Consider the following 16,019-nt stretch of genomic DNA (forward strand, 5'->3'; position numbering starts at 1 on the left):
CACGGTCCTGTCCCATGCTTTAATGAAACCACCTTTTTTGCACTGAAAACATCTCAAGAATTCAAGATCGAACTCAAGATCGTTCGCTCTGGGACGCCAACATCACATCACATCCATAACTGGCATTCTTTCAGCTCCCTGGCTTGACCTTCTGGGGAGTTTTTGCAAATGCTGTTCCTGATGGGGTTTTGGAGTGATGGTGGGGTCTGAAGCCCACAGCCAAGAAAGAATTCTTGAGATGTCTTTGATACAAAAAGGTGATTTTTTTAAAGCACGGGGACAGGACCCATGCGCAGAAAGAGCTGCCTGGACGGTGAGGCCAGAGTGGTTATATACTTGGGAGTTGGTGGAGGTAAAGTCAATGGGAAGTTTCCAAAGTCATATGCTAAAGGCTCACAGGATTCTGGAGGCTTAACTATTGTCAAGCTAAGGTTGTTTTCCTCTCTAACAAAAAACATTAATCAGACAGTTGGGAGTTCCTGGAGAAATGTTACACTCTGCCTGCCTCAAGTATTTGTCAATGGGATGCAGGTTATAAAGGAAATTTAATTTTATCTACCATTTCCTTCTGCCTTTATTTCCCAAGTCACGATAAAGGCTCAAATCCTAGGACAACCTCCCTAACTTCTCTAAGTCAAACCTCTTTCAAGTTCTTCTTACCCAGTGTTTTCCTCTTTGGTTGTACTTCCGTTTACTGCTGCACCTTTGCATTTGTTTGCACGATTACTTGATTAACGTGTTTTTGTTACTAGGCAGGTAGTTCTACGAGGAGAAGACCTGTAGCTGTTAAATTGTTCGCAAAACAGCTAGCTCGGCAAGACGAACGCTTACTCATATTTAGGAATTGACGAACTGAAGGAATGCCAACCTACTGGCGAGGCTCTCTGGGCCGGAAGCGTTCTATAGGCGTCGCGCGCGTAGTACGTCACTTCCCCCTACCCCCTCTACAGGAACCACTCAAATTCCTGTCACTTCTCTGACTCCCTTCGTCGTGGACATGGCTCTGCCGCCCTTTTTCGCCCCAGGTCGCCCAGGCCCGCCGCCCCCGCAGCCGCCGCCTCCCGCTCCCTTCGGCTGTCCGCCACCGCCGCTGCCCTCCCCGGCTTTCCCGCCGCCTCTTCCCCAGCGGCCCGGCCCCTTTCCGGGGGCCTCCGCCCCCTTCCTCCAGCCCCCGCTGGCTCTGCAGCCCCGGGCCCCCGGGGAAGCCTCTCGCGGCGGTGGCGGCGGCGGCGTCTACTACCCGGTGCCGCCACCGCCGCTGCCTCCGCCGCCGCCCCAGTGCCGGCCCTTCCCGGGGACTGACGCTGGTGAGCGGCCACGGCCGCCGCCGCCAGGCCCGGGGCCGCCGTGGAGCCCCCGTTGGCCTGAGGCGCCGCCGCCGTCCGACGTACTCGGGGACGCGGCCTTGCAGCGCCTGCGCGACCGGCAGTGGCTAGAGGCGGTGTTCGGAACCCGGCGGCGGGCGGGCTGCCCACTCCCTCCACGCGCGCCCGCCGGGCCCAGCCTGGGCGAAGTGCGCGCGCGGTTGCGCGGGGCTCTGCGCCTGGTGCGACGGCTGCGCGACCTGGGCCAGGCCCTGCGCGAGGCCGAGGCTGACGGCGCGGCCTGGGTACTGTTGCATGCCCAGGCTGCGCCGTTGCGCGCCGAACTGGCCGAGAGACTACAGCTGCTGACCCAGGCCGCCTATGTGGGTGAGGCGCGGCGGAGGCTGGAGAGGGTCCGGCGCCGCCGGCTTCGGCTTCGCGAGAGGGCTCGGGAACGCGAGGCCGAGCGGGAGGCGGAGGCCGCGCGAGCAGCGGAGCGCGAGCAGGAGATTGACCTCTGGAGGGTCAAGTGCGTGCAGGAGGTGGAGGAGAAGAAGCGGGTAAGAGCGGTAGATGTGCGGAGGCTTGGAGGTAGTTCAAGTCTGGAACCTGAAGGGCCGTGAGGTTTTGCGCTGTCGTTTCCTACAGCTAAGCCTTTTTCCTCAGCCGTAAATTAAAAGATAGCCAGCATTTCCGACATCGTATCCCTATACTGATTGCCTGTTAATGTTGTATCATACAAAACACAAATGCTCCAGGTGCACCGCGAGTTCTGTAAACACAAAGTATAGGATTACACAATGGCGTTGCAGGGATGACGGAAGCCCTGCCTCCTATTACAACGTTCTGTCCGCTTACTAACATTCAAGGCAAACAAGAATCTGTGTCCTTGCTTCTTGTACTGGTCTGGCTGATTTTAAGAATACAAAATCTAGAACACGTGGGGCCTTGACGCAAGGAACATATACTCTAATTGACTGATGGGGCTATAGTGATGACTTCTGCAGGATTCCTTTGTTTAGGAGTTTTAAACCAGGTATTTCCAACCCCCGCCCTTCCCCCTCCCCCCCCCCCCCCCCCCGTTAAACAATGGTGTTTTTGAGCACTTGCCAAATACTAGATGCTGCTCTAAATTCCTTGCATATACCAGATCTTTAATCCTTGTAACAACCCTGAAAGGTAAGCCATTTTACAGATTAGGAAATTGAGGCCTAGAGAAGTTAACTTGCCAACAATCACACAACTGGTTCCTAGCTGTTTTGCTCCTGATTTGAGTCCAGATTGGCTGATTCCAAAGCCTCTTGATCTTAAGCTCTTAAGTAGGGGCCAGAGTGAAACTGGAAATTGGTCAGATAGTTGTTTAAGGCATTCTCATTACTTCTGAGTGCCTGTAGGTGCTTCCCCTGTCCCTTCACTCTACAACTAGTTAGTATTTTCTCCTTCTCATACTCCTTGTGTCTGTTACTGCCTAGATTCTGATATAACTCCTTCCAGAAATGTAGTGATGGCAAACTTTGTCTTCACACCTCCAGGAATATCAGTACTTGTAAGGAGAATACTTGGAGGCAACACTGTAATCTAAGGAGTTTGTATCAGTTTCACAGACATTTAATAAGAAACCATTATGTGCCAGACCCACTGCTGGGTGCTGGTGATAGGGACGATTAAGATATAGTGCTTGTCCTTGAGGGGCTTAGAGCCTCATGGGGACCATGTCTATACAGCATGGTATGTGTTAGGGTTTCAACTGTAAGTGCTATTGGAACCCAGAGAAGGAATATCCAGTCTGTTGGGAAACAGGGTAAGGGAAGGCTTTGTGGATGAGATAGGGGACCTCTGACCTGAGTCTTGAAGGAAATGTCAAAGCCAAGTGAAAGCAACAGGTGCAGTTCCAGGCAGAGAGAGTAGTACAAGCAGAAGAAGGAAACTGTATGATGTCTGTATGATGTGGTGGTATTGGTGGAATTACAGGCACTTACTTGATACACGGGTTGAGAGCTTTAGGCAAAAGGATCTTTCTTACCACCCACAATGAGGGGGTTGGAGACAGGGTCCTGTGAGTGGTGGTTTAAAGAACCAGAGTTATTTCGTCTACTTGTGAACCAACTTAAGAGTAGGATAGGGTCTTATGAAATCTTGCCGTTTGCAACTACGTAGATGGAACTGGAGGGTATTATGCTAAGTGAAATTAGAGAAAGACAAAAATCATATGACTTCACTCATATGAGGACTTTAAGAGACAAAACAGATGACCATAAGGGAAGGGAAACAAAAATAATATAAAAACAGGGAGGGGGACAAAACAGAAGAGACTCATAAATATGGAGAACAAACTGAGGGTTGCTGGAGGGGTTGAGGGAGGGGGGATGGGCTAAATGGGTAAGGGGTACTAAGGAATCTACTCCTGAAATCATTGTTGCACTATATGCTAACTAATTTGGATGTAAATTAAAAAAAAAAAAAACAAAATTAAAATAAATAAAGATGGTAATGGTGTATATTTCAAAAACAAAACAAAACAAAAACGAGTAGGATCGGGTCTTCCGTGTTGGAAAGGCTGTCGTGTCACAAGATCCTTGGCACTTTAGAACACTGGAGTGCAAGCTATGTGTGTTGTGGGTCACTGACAGAATTGTAGAGTCCTGGGCCTTTCCAACCCCATTCCTTATCTTCCATTCTAATCTAAGTCTTTGGGTCCAGGAATCTGCACTTCTAACAAGAGAGCCCCAACTTAAAGCAAGTTGGATGCAGATGTTCCTTGGACTGCACTTGGAGAAATTCTGAGGAAAAAACAAAGATGAGCTCCCACATGGAAGCTGCAGAGAAGATTAACCCCTTGGCTGGACCAGTGTGGAGAGCAGTTGTGTATAGCCCAGGAAACTGGGGTGTAGATCCTATAGAAATTCTTATCCCTGAGACTGCCTAATCCTCTGAAATCTCACTGCTGGGCAGCTGTTCTCTGCTTTGAGGTTGTTCCTAATACTAGGTTTCATAGACTCTCTTTCTTTTCCAGGAGCAGGAACTTAAAGCTGCTGCTGATGGTGTCTTATCTGAAGTGAGGAAAAAACAAGCAGACACCAAAAGAATGGTGGACATTCTTCGGGCCTTGGAGAAATTGAGGAAACTCAGGAAAGAGGCAGCAGCAAGGAAGGGTAACCATGGCTTTGCATTTCTACTTGGATTTATTCATCTCATGCCCCACTCCTTCCCTTTCTTTATCCTAGTGCCCTCCCTCCCCCAAATTTTTGAAGGAAAATGTTTGATAATTAATTATTTTCACCCAGTAAGGTAACAAAGTTTGTCAGTAGTACCTCAGAATCTTTGAAGCAGGAAGCCTCAGAAATTGTTCATATCTTGATTGACAGGGTTGAAAAGAGAGGCAGGTGTGGGAACCCACTGCACTGCCTTTCCCTTGATTCATCATCCCCTCCTCCCCCACCCCCAGGCATTCCTGGCCACTTTTCTGAGTGAGGTTGGCATGGCTAGTCACCTTTGCCCATGTGCCAAGGCAGAAGCTGTCCTATATTTACTGTTTACTTTACTTTGCTTTAGAAGGTGTTGAAAACTTGGCATGCTCCTTTGGATATATTTCAAACCTGAAACATTGATATTTTTAAAGTTATGAATGGTTGGATAGGGCAAGGAGCACCTTGCAGAGTGTACATGAATGTTTTCAGTTTACATGGCTGTCACTTTTGGATCAGAAAATCTCATTGGTTTCCTCTTGCCTCTAGAGGGAGCACTGGTTTTCTAGAATTTCCCTAGTTGTGCTTTGAACATTTGCCTATCTTGATCTTTGCTTTTGCCAGTCTATTTGTGTGGAGGGCCTTTAGTCCCATCTTTGCCATTTTAAGTTCTCACTGTTCTTCAAAACTAAATACAGATGCAGCATCCTCCATCCTTACCAGAAATGGGCTGAGATGACCTGCTCCTTCTCACTTGTACCTGGTTTGGACCACATACTGCCTTATTTAGTAGGCTATAGGCCATTAATATTCACCAAGGATATTTGAGAGTACACAAATTAGCAAGTACCATGGTAGCAAATTATTTCCCCTGTGTGGCTTAAAATATAAATGAAAACTGTGAGTCAGACCCTTCGTAATTAAGTTTCATTGGGTTGTGATCATTATGTATTCAGCCAAGCTCATTTACTAGCTAAGTGATAAGTTTCTGCATGCCAGCCTTTAGAGCGGTTGATTCAGATTCAGGCCTCAGATGACCCCCATAGCACATTCATGAGTCAAAGGGGAGTTTGCATCTACTGTGTCTAGCCTTACCTCTTTTTTACGAGAATGAAAACCTGAGGGCTCTTATTTAATATTCCCCTACCCTATGTCCTCTGTGAGGTAAGTGGTCAGTAAACTTTTGCCAAGTGAATTTACTAGCATAATTTCTCACTCTTAGTCTTCCTCACTTTCATCCAAAAGAAGGAGGAAATTTTGGAGGAATTGTGATCTATAAAAATAAGCAGCCTCTGTGGAGTTAATGGGCTTGGGCGTAAAATGATTTGGTAACAAGCAGCTAGTTGCGTTATATACTAATACTTCTCTCTCAAGGTGCGTATACCTCCAACTAAGTACTGAGAGAATGAGGTTGGATATGTAAGTAAGCAGGGCCACATTGCAAAGTGTCTTATGGGCCAGACTAGACTTCTCACCTATGCTTAAAGGTGAGAGGAACCATGAAAGGTTTTAAGCAGAAAGTGAAATGACAACAATGATTGGTGGGCAGAGCAGAGAAAGGTTTGCAGCATCTAGGAAGGAGGGAGGAAAGGAGAGAGACTAAGAAGGCTGTTATAGTCTGGGCACAGATAATATGGGAGTGTGAACTATGGGTCATTAAGAAATGAATAAAGGAGCGAGGGAGAATACACGTGTATAAATAAACAACTTGGGGGACTCAGCAGTAGTAGGAGGAATATACTTGGTGTTGACAAGTTCAGTTTGGGACCTGTTGAGTTTGAGGTGCCTGTTCATCAGCATGTAGCCACAAGTAGGAATAACCTTAAAAGAGTTGTGTGGCCTGAGATGAGGCCAAAAAGACAAAATCCTAGGGAATGTAAAAATCAAGATGGATAAACAGGTGGCCACAAGAGAGGTCAGAGAGATAGGAGAAAAAGGTAGGTCCTCTGCCTCCTTCTGGAAAGTGGCAAATGCTCAGAAAGATTGTGTAATCTCAGGCAGGTTACTTAAACTTCTCTTTGCCTTGATTTCCTCATCTGTAAGAAGGACGTTTCTAAAGATTAAGAGACATCCATGGGAGGGGTGCCTGAGTGGCTCAGTAGGTTAAGCATCCCACTTCCGGTCAGGTCGTGATCTCACAGTTTGTGAGTTTGAGCCCCGCATCGGGCTCCGTGCTGACAGCTTAGAGCCTGGAGCCTGCTTCCGATTCTGTGTCTCCCTCTCTCTCTGCTCCTCCCCTGCTCATGCTCTGTCTCTCTGTCTCTCTCCTTCAAAAATAAATAAAAACGTTAAAAAGAAAAGAAAAGAAACATCCATGGGAATTAGTACCCAATAGATGATCAGTGACTTATGCTAGGTGCATTTTTTCAGTGAAATGGTATGGGTTGAAGCCAGACTAGACTACATTAAAGAGGGAATAAGAGATTAAGAAAAGCAAACAGTGAATTCAACTTATTAAAAGTTTGCCTGTGGTGCTCACCTGGTTCAGTTGGTTGAGCATCCTACTCTTGATTTTGGCTCAGGTCATGATTCCAGGGTTATTGGATCAAGCTCCGAGTCAGGCTCTGCCTTGATGTGGAGCCTGCTTAAGATATTCATTCTCTCTCCCTCTCTCTCCCCTCTCTCTCCCTCTCTCTCCCCCCCGCGCCCTGTCCCTCTACCCTGCTTGCATTCTCTTTAAAAAAAAAAAATGGGAGTGGGGCACCTGGGTGGCACAGTTGGTTGAGCATCCCACTTCAGCTCAGATCGTGATCTCACAGCTTGTGAGTTCAAGCCCCGCATCAGGCTCTGTGCTGACAGCTTGGAGCCTGGATCCTGCTTCAGATCTGTGTCTCCCTCTCTCTCTGCCCCTAACCCACTTGCATTCTGTCTCTCTCAGAAGTAAATAAACATTAAAATAAAGTTTAAAAAAAGAAAAAAAGGTTTGCCTCTGAAGAAAGAAGTGAGCAGTTGCCTGGTTGGCTCAGTCAGTTAAGCATCTCACTTGAGCTTTAGGTCATGATCTCATGGTTAGTGAGCCCGAGCCCCACCATGGGTGAGCCCTGCTTCTTTCTCTCTCTCTCGCTCCGCCCTTGCTCATTTGCACTTTCAAAAAAAAATGAAGAAAGGAGTGAGCAAGATCAATATATGTGGAGTGGTAGTGTGGAGGGGCGGGGTGGTACCCTTAGGGTTGTGGGGAAAATTTGAACATGTATAATTGCGGAATGAGTAGAGGGAGAGGGTCAGAGAGACACAGGAAGGATAGTTGATGGCTCAAAGTCCTGTAGAAGGTAGGAAGACTCCAGTCCCAGGTGGAGGTATTAAGTGTAGAAGGATCTGCCTCCACTGGAATGAAAATGAAGGAGGGGGCGCCTGGGTGGCTCAGTCGGTTAAGCATCCGACTTCACCTCAGGTCATGGTCTCGTGGTTTGTGAGTTCGAGCCCTGCATCGGGCTCTGTGCTGACAGCTTAGAGCCTGGAGCCCGCTTCAGATTCTGTGTCTCTCCATCTGTCCGCCCCTCCCATGCTCATGCTCTGTTTCTCTGTCTCTCAATAATAAATAAACGTTAAAAAAAAAAAAGAAAGAAAGAAAGAAAATGAAGGAGACAAGGAGGGGTAGTAATGCAGATGAATGAAATCGGGGGCCGAAAGTTAAGAGATGTCCTGCCTGCTAGCCTGTGTTCTCTAAGATAGGCTGGATGGTTTGCTGAGAGGCAATAGAAGAGAAAGGCTTTAGGAGAGCAGTGAAGGTTTGAAATAACTGCTGTGAAGAATGAGTGGGAGCCAACTAGAAACCCATGGGAATTTGGGTGTAGGCAGGTGCTGTGGGCCCAGCTGATGTAGTTCTGTACTGGCACTAGGCCACAATATCAGTACTTGCAGGAGTATTCTGCAGCTGGCAGGTGAGCACAGAGCACAGGGTTGTTAGGGTTTTGCTTTATGGGTGACCACAAGTTTTGATGAAGACCAGTAGAAAAGCGAGTACATTTGGATACGTTCATTTGGAACTTTTAGTGAGGCTGACAAGAGTCTCTGGGGAGAAGGAGAAGAGACTACTGGGAAGGTAGAAAGTCCTAGTTTGGGAAGAAAAGAATTGTGCTTAAGACAGAGGTAGCAGGGTTTTTTGATCATTCCAAGGCTCAAAGACTGGACAAAGCCCTAAGGTGTGGGTGGCTGAAGGGGAAAAAAGGAGAAGGTACTGGTATGTAGGAACTGCAGGAACTGGATGAGTGAGTGGCGGAGGTGGAAGGAACTAACTAGACTGTGTCAGTACATGGGGCCAAGAGGAAGACTGGGTGAGGATTGCCGTTTCTGAGGGAGTAAGTCATGGTGATTAGAAGTGATCAGTGAAAGGGTGAGGGATGGGTGGGTTCGTGGTTCAGGCCTAGCAGCCTGAGATGGGAACAGGCCACTGCTCCTCATGGGATCTGGAGGCACTTTGGGGCTGATGCAGTGTCTGTAATTTCACCGTACTGGCAGATTTTAGTACCGTCTGGCCCTTTACAGAAAAATTTGCCAGTTCCTGGTTTAGGTAAAGAAATTAAACAAAATCATGAAATTATTATGAAACAACGTAGTGACAGCTTGAAGTTCTCCATGCGTAAGAATTTTGTGTGTATTTGGAAAATATTTGGCAACTTAGTAAAAGATGGATTTGAGTTGTAGAGTTTCCTTAGTTGGGAATGAGTGCCAGCCATGAGAAAATGATCTGGAGAAATGTTAGCCATGGAAGTGAGGCTAGGAGAGCTAATTCCATAACCACTTAGTTGCAGTGGTTGAAGGAGAAAAGAAGCAGACCTCCAAAGGCCTTGATCAACTCTTTTAGGAAGCAGTTTATTACCACATTTAGGCAGTCTTGAAAGTACTCATGAACATTTCTTCTCTTGAGAATTTATCATATAGAAATAATCGATAGAAGGAAAAAAGTAACGTGCCCAGGAGTATTGATTGTAACAGTATATGCTGACAGGACATTTGGAACAGCCTGTGTCCAGAAGTAGGGAGCTTGTTAAGTAAATTATGGTACATTGAATTGATGAAACTGGATAGAGCCATTAAACAAATAATTATAAAGATTGGAAAAGAATGTAGAAAATTGACCTGGAGCTGTAGAAGTTACACATACTATGTTGAACTATGTGAAGTTGATAATGTATGGACAAAAATGACTGCAGAATCAATGGGGGAAATAAAAATGGTTTATTATGTTAGTGGGATTTGAATTTTTTTTCCCTGGTATCCGGTATTGTTAAAATCCTCCCATAATGAATACATTTGCAAGGACTAACAGGATGGACTGCACCCATGTCACTCTAGGATGAATCACCTAGCAGCTCCAGCAGCTTTTATGTCACACAGCCATGTGGCTAGTGAGTGCACAACTGCAGTCTACTCAAGTATTCATTAAATTTTAAGGTATTTTCCTTAAAAAATAAACATAAATATAAAAAATATTTTTCCTTATGGAATTTTATGAAAAATTTCACACATGCACAAAAATAGAACACCTAAATAAAATACCCATAATCAACTATGATGCCCCTGTCACACATAATGAAATTAGTAATAATTCTTTGGTATCACCTAATAACTAGTCTGTAATCAAATTTTCACAGTTGTGGCTCTAGCTGTGTTGGCCATCCTTTTAGCTGACTTCACAGTTAAATCAGGGCGACTAACCATCCCAGGTTTCCCAGGACGCTGGGCTCTCAGTACTAAAACTGGGCAAACTGAAATATTTGGTCATCCTACACTAAGCAGCAGACTATGAGGTTAGTAGGTTGGTTACTTGTATTTCTTCCTCACTATCCAAGTGTCTTCTCCTAGAACTTCAGATTCAGTCAGAAGGTAAATTGTTTATTACTTGGTCTGGGAGCCTGTGCTGTGAGAATATCACAATGAAGAAGTAAAAGAGTTTCTCTCTTTAGTGAGCTCTCTGTCCAAAGGATCAAAACCATTAGAAATAAAATCAAAGGTTAAGTGGTATGATCCAAAGAGAGGACTTAGAGAAAGTCAGGGTGAGGTCAGATTAATTGGAGACTCAAGATTAAATTGAGCCTTGAAGATTGGTTAGAATTTATAAACTAAGCAAATTCATAACGTAAGTAGGACTTTGTGTCTGCTCAGTAGAACACATGTTGGGGATAAAAAGTTGTATCTAAAATGCTGTTTGGATCTCTTCCTAGGGGTCTGTCCTCCAGCCTCAGCAGATGAGACTTTTGAGCATCATCTTCAGCGACTAAGAAAACTCATTAAAAAACGCTCTGAATTATACGAAGCTGAAGAGAGAGCCCTCAGAGTTATGTTGGAAGGAGAACAAGAAGAAGAGAGGAAAAGAGAATTTGAAAAGAAACAGAGGAAAGAAAAAGAGAAAATTTTACTTCAGAAGCGTGAAATTGAGTCCAAGTTATTTGGGGATCCGCGTAAGTTCTTTTGTAACCAGTGGAGAAAAGGAAGATGCTAGATTGGCAGCTCTTTCCCTAATGGATGATCTCAACCTAAACTAAGGTGGTAGGCAGCAAAGGAAACCTTTGAGACTTAAAATTCTGAACTGTGTACTGGAAATCATGGATAAAGATGAAACATTTGATCGCATTGTTGTACTGTCATAGTCATAGGTTCAGTCAGCTTGCCTCTAGGTATGAGACATGATGATGTGGTAATGTGCCTTTTCTTTTTCAGATGAGTTCCCACTTGCACACCTCCTGCAACCCTTCCGACAGTATTACCTCCAAGCTGAGCACTCCCTGCCAGCACTCATCCAGATAAGGTCAGAGGGGCACTCTTCATGCCGCCTTCCCCTTAGATAGCAAGAAGCACTTACAGTGTTTATTTTGTTGAGGTGTATTGCTTTTTCTTTTTTTAGGTTCCGTACAGGTTTATATGCCACATAAATCTTGTTTAGTCCTCAGTCCTTGAGAAATAAATGACTCTTTTAACAGGTGAAGAAACTGAAACTCAGGTTGTGACTTGCCCTTTGTATTATCTCATGCTGTAGTTGTTACATTGACTTAAAGCATCGGCTTCCTTTTCCTAATTCTCTTCTGCTGCTAAATAGACCAAGGGAGAGAAACCCTCCCTATCTACTTGCTGTGGAGACTGATTAAGTCCCAAACTGACTTGTGAGTTCTTACAGGTCGAAGCCAAGAGAGCTAGGAACAGGGGGTCTCATCTTAACCTGCAGTTATTAATGAGCTGGGTAGAGTTTTCAACTCTTCTGGGTCTTACTTTCCTCACCTATAAAATGAAAATGGTAGACTGGAATGTGGCCTTCAAACTTTAGCAGTAGTGCTCTTCCCAAAGGTAGTCTTTTGAGAAATCCATTTGTAAAACAGTTTGAATGAATGGGTTCCGTAGGTGTAGACAGTTTAAATCTGTTATTGACTGGAAGCACTTTGTTGTTTCTAGATTCCCCAGAGCATCTGCTTGGGGCCTAGTGGTCCTCAAAGCCTGGTTTGACAATCACTGAACTAAGTGATCTATCAGGTTCCTTCCAAAGCTCTAATGATGGTTATTAGCATACCAAGTTTGTGTTCTGGGAAAAGTATATTTCTGGTTAATATATAAGTTTTAGCTTTTATTTATTTATTGAGAGCAGGGGAGGGGCAGACTGGGGTTGGGCGGGGGGAGAGGTGTGCGGGGAGAGAGAATCCCTAGCAGGCTCTGCACTGTCAGTGCAGAGACGGACGTGGAGCTCTATCCCACAGACTGTGAGATCATGACCTGAACTGATATCAAGAGTCAGATGCTTAACTGACTGAGCCACCTAGGCACCCCCAAGTTGTAGCTTTTAAATACAAGTACAGTTGATTCTCATTATTCACAGTAGTCATGTTCTATAAAAGCTGCAGTATTGAATTAGGGAATGCCAAATTCTGTTCCTAAAGGAAATACAGGGTTTGGTTCCTGTGAGCCTCGGACCACAACATTTTCATGAACCAATCAATACATAACATTGTTTTATGTGTATTTCTTTTAAAAAACACTTTGTTTAATATATATTGTCGATTCATTAACACTGAAGTCATAGTTAACAGCATTATAACTCCTGCCTCAACATAGCTTTTCTAATATACATGTACTCTCTGTAAGGCATATTCCAGCCTTCTCATTCTAGCTAGTACTGCAACAGTATACTTAGGGGCCATCTTAAATAGCAAAATAACCAATAAAAGCACAAATATGTGAAAAATGCAGTACTAAATACACTGCAAAAAGGACACTTTACAATATGAGGCTGAAAACAGTGTCACCTTATTTGACTTCAGCTGGGAATGTACCTGTCAGTGACTTAGATTTTTCATGGCTCTGCATGTTGGCAAGTGACCATGCAAGCACCACAAGTAACGATTATGAAGTTACACATAAATTTTAGTGAATAGGCAAATTTGTGATTATGGAACCTGCAAATAATGAGGATCAACTGTATATTTATTATTGGGTTACCCCTAAGATCATAAGTTGTTTGCAGTTTTTTCCCCCTTTATGTGTACATTTAAGAAATACTGTCCTTAGCATAATGCCTAGAAATCAAATTCTTGAGTGGACTGGTACATCAGTCATTTGAAAGCTAAGTCCTGAAATAGAGTATTTAGTTGCTGAACATCTTGCTTGGAATAAAACAAATAAACAGTTGTTCTCCAATGTTCTTATTAAGGCATGATTGGGATCAGTACCTGGTGCCATCTGATCATCCCAAAGGCAACTCCGTTCCCCAAGGATGGGTCCTTCCCCCGCTCCCCAGCAACGACATCTGGGCAACAGCCATTAAGCTGCATTAGTAAAGATGCTCCAGAAGTGTGGTCCGGCCAAGGCTCTTTCCAGCTCTAAATACTAGTGATGCCACCATCTTCTCGTGCTATAGACTAAACCACAACCTCTAAACTCCATGTGGCATTGTTCCACCCAGAAGTTACGTTTTCCTTGAGTGCTCTGTCCTGGCCAGAGATGCCTCTTGAATCAGGAGATTAATATGTTTCTTCAGGAAAGGACCTAGGTGAACTGGGGTTATTACCACAGAAAGTGACCTTGGTTCACCGAATTTGCCTCTGTTTTGAAGGGGCTTGGTTCAGAGTGACTTGTTAATTTACTCTTTAACTTCTTGTGTGATGATGGGTAAGTACACTGCATACACTCAACACAAATGTGCATTGGGTAGACTTAGCCCTTCCCCCAGTACTGAGTGTGAAGGCAAGCTTTGATATAAAACCTCTTTACCCTCCTTACCCAAAGAACCCTCTCACTTCTAGGAGGAAAGGTCAGAAATGCTTTATCTATGGTTTTATGAATCCCACTTTTGGTGCAGCTTGAGAGGCTACAGACTGGGCTGCCAGAAAAGCTCATGGCCTAGTCTCGTAGTCATGTGGAGAACTTGGAAAACCTGTATCCATATTGGATCGTGTTTTAATGGATAATGGCTGCATCTTCCCATGTTAGAAGGATCCTAACAAAAACACGTGTTATTTAAGTTCCTGAAGATCTAGTTGTTCAGAATCCCCAATGATAGAAATTTATCTTAACCTCCCTCAGTCACATTGTAGGGGCCGGTATAGCTGTGGAATTTTCTTAGGAACTCAAACTTTCAAAAACACCCATGTAGTTAAAGCTGGGAGGAAAGCAGATAAAAATAATAAAATTTATTTTTTTATATTCATTAATAAATGCTATTGTGCCTGGGAATGATCAATCATAACATGTCAGGGTTTTTGTTTTGTTTTGTTTTGCTCTTTGTCATTTATTGTGTTATTTATTTCTGAAAAGCTAAATAAATATCATTTTTATTTTTTAGTTTGAGCCTTTGCCCCCAAATTTGTTGCCTACCAAATCACTACACACACTTTAACATGAATGAAACACAATTTTCACTCCAAAATGCAAACTTGTCAAATAGACATTTGCTAGGAGAAGGTGAATCTCCAGCACCAAACTTTGTGGAATCCAACTCTGGATAAGCAGGAAAGGACAACAACCTTGGAAATGATTGCATATAGTTGGAAGTTCTGGGGTGCAAGATGCTAACACCTTTGTTCTTTTTCTGTTTAATCTGCATTGTTAAATTTATATATTATGCGCTTCAGAGTTAACAGATAGGATATGAAGGCCAGCGCTCCAAAGTGTGTGTCTAAGCTCATATACCTTAAAATCTGTTGTGATTAGCCTCACATAACCCCCATAGGCCTGTGTGCCCTTTTATAAATCCCCACCATTTGCTGTCTGATGAGATGTAGGAAGAGTAGAAATAAAAGATGAATTGTATGATGTGTTCAGTGTGCAGGCAGCCTTGTCACTAAGACATCTGCATTGATGGGGGCATGAGTGTGAAGCAGGGATTCAGGAAAATAGGCAGCAGAACCCAAGAGGAAGGGATTTAACCTCAGGTGGAAAAAAGCCTTCCCTCTTTCATTCAGCTTCCGCAAAGTTTTAATAAAGTAAACATTATTTTTATTGTTTGGCTTTGTTTTGTAAGTTTTTCCTCGTTTATCACCTTGCATGGTGGTGGTGGCAACAGCCACTGGTACTTGATGGGTTTAGAAAGACATAGAGTAGTGCCTGATGAATTGTACTTCTGAGAATATGGACAGTGTCATTGTAATCTTTTCCTCCCAAAAATCTTTTATTGTGGAAATTTTCAAGCATCCGAAAGTAAAGAGAATAGTATAATTTTTTCCGTATATCTATCATCTGGCTTCAGATAATTGTCAACTTACAGCAAATCTTGTTTCATCTGCAACCCACTACTCTATAGACTATTTTGAAGCAAATCTCAGACATCATATTAAGTATTTCAGTATGTAGGGCTCCACTCTGGGCATAGAGTCTTCTTAAAAATTTTCAGTATGTGGCTCTAAAAGATATTTTAAAAATGTAACCATAGTGCCATTATTGCCCTGAAAGAAATGAATGACTTCTTGATATCATCAAATTCCCAGTGTTCAGATTTCCTTATCTCATAAATGTGTGTTTTACACTTGGCTCAAATTAAGATCTAGATGCAGTCTATACACTGTTGTTGGTTGATATGTTTCTTAAATTTCTGATAATCCATAGGTCTTTCTTGCTTCCTCCTGTGTACTCTTGTACTCTCTCCCTTGAGATTTATTACTTGAAGAAATTTTTTTCCTGAAGTTTCCAGTCTGAATTTTGCTTATTGCATCCTTGTGATAGCATGTTCCTCTGTTTCCATATCTCCTATAATTTAGTGGTTAGAGCTGCATTGCCCAGTATGGTAGATATGTATCGCTATTGGGCACTTGAAAGAGAGTTTGAAATGGAGTTTGAATTGAGTTGAATAATTACACCTATGGATCACGTTTCTATTGGACAGCACTGATTAAGAGTGCACACATTTTTTGACCACCTACAGATTGGAGTTTTCTGAAGAATATATTATACACCTGGTGTGTACTCCTTTCAGGAGGACTAATGTCTAGTTGTCTATTTTTGTGATCTTAGCAGCCACTGGTAGTCAAGACCTAAAGTCATTCCTTTGGAGTTGCAAAATAGTGATAGTTTAATTCTGCCTTTCTTTCTTTAGTTATTAGCTGGAATACTT

General features: G+C 43.7%; 1 protein-coding gene across 1 annotated transcript; it reads left to right on the plus strand.

The window, feature by feature from the left end:
- Positions 1 to 937: 937 nt before the first annotated feature.
- PDCD7 (programmed cell death 7) lies at positions 938 to 14,260 on the plus strand. Its single transcript, XM_015088130.3, has 5 exons — positions 938 to 1,864; positions 4,318 to 4,456; positions 10,654 to 10,890; positions 11,150 to 11,237; positions 13,125 to 14,260. The coding sequence occupies exons 1-5, from the start codon at positions 998 to 1,000 to the stop codon at positions 13,246 to 13,248; spliced, it is 1,455 nt and encodes a 484-aa protein (XP_014943616.2). The 5' UTR covers positions 938 to 997; the 3' UTR covers positions 13,249 to 14,260.
- Positions 14,261 to 16,019: the final 1,759 nt, after the last annotated feature.

This window comes from Acinonyx jubatus, chromosome B3 (genome assembly GCF_027475565.1).
Source record: "Acinonyx jubatus isolate Ajub_Pintada_27869175 chromosome B3, VMU_Ajub_asm_v1.0, whole genome shotgun sequence".
Classification (NCBI taxonomy): Eukaryota; Metazoa; Chordata; class Mammalia; order Carnivora; family Felidae; genus Acinonyx; species Acinonyx jubatus.

What these genes read in the sequence shown, in the direction of transcription:
- PDCD7 (XM_015088130.3), top strand. Translation starts at nt 998, where the DNA reads ATGGCTCTGCCGCCCTTTTTCGCCCCAGGTCGCCCAGGCCCGCCGCCC. An exon ending in AGGTGGAGGAGAAGAAGCGG is followed by an intron (nt 1,865 to 4,317) that starts GTAAGAGCGGTA and finishes TTTCTTTTCCAG; the next exon opens with GAGCAGGAACTTAAAGCTGC. An exon ending in CCAGCACTCATCCAGATAAG is followed by an intron (nt 11,238 to 13,124) that starts GTCAGAGGGGCA and finishes GTTCTTATTAAG; the next exon opens with GCATGATTGGGATCAGTACC.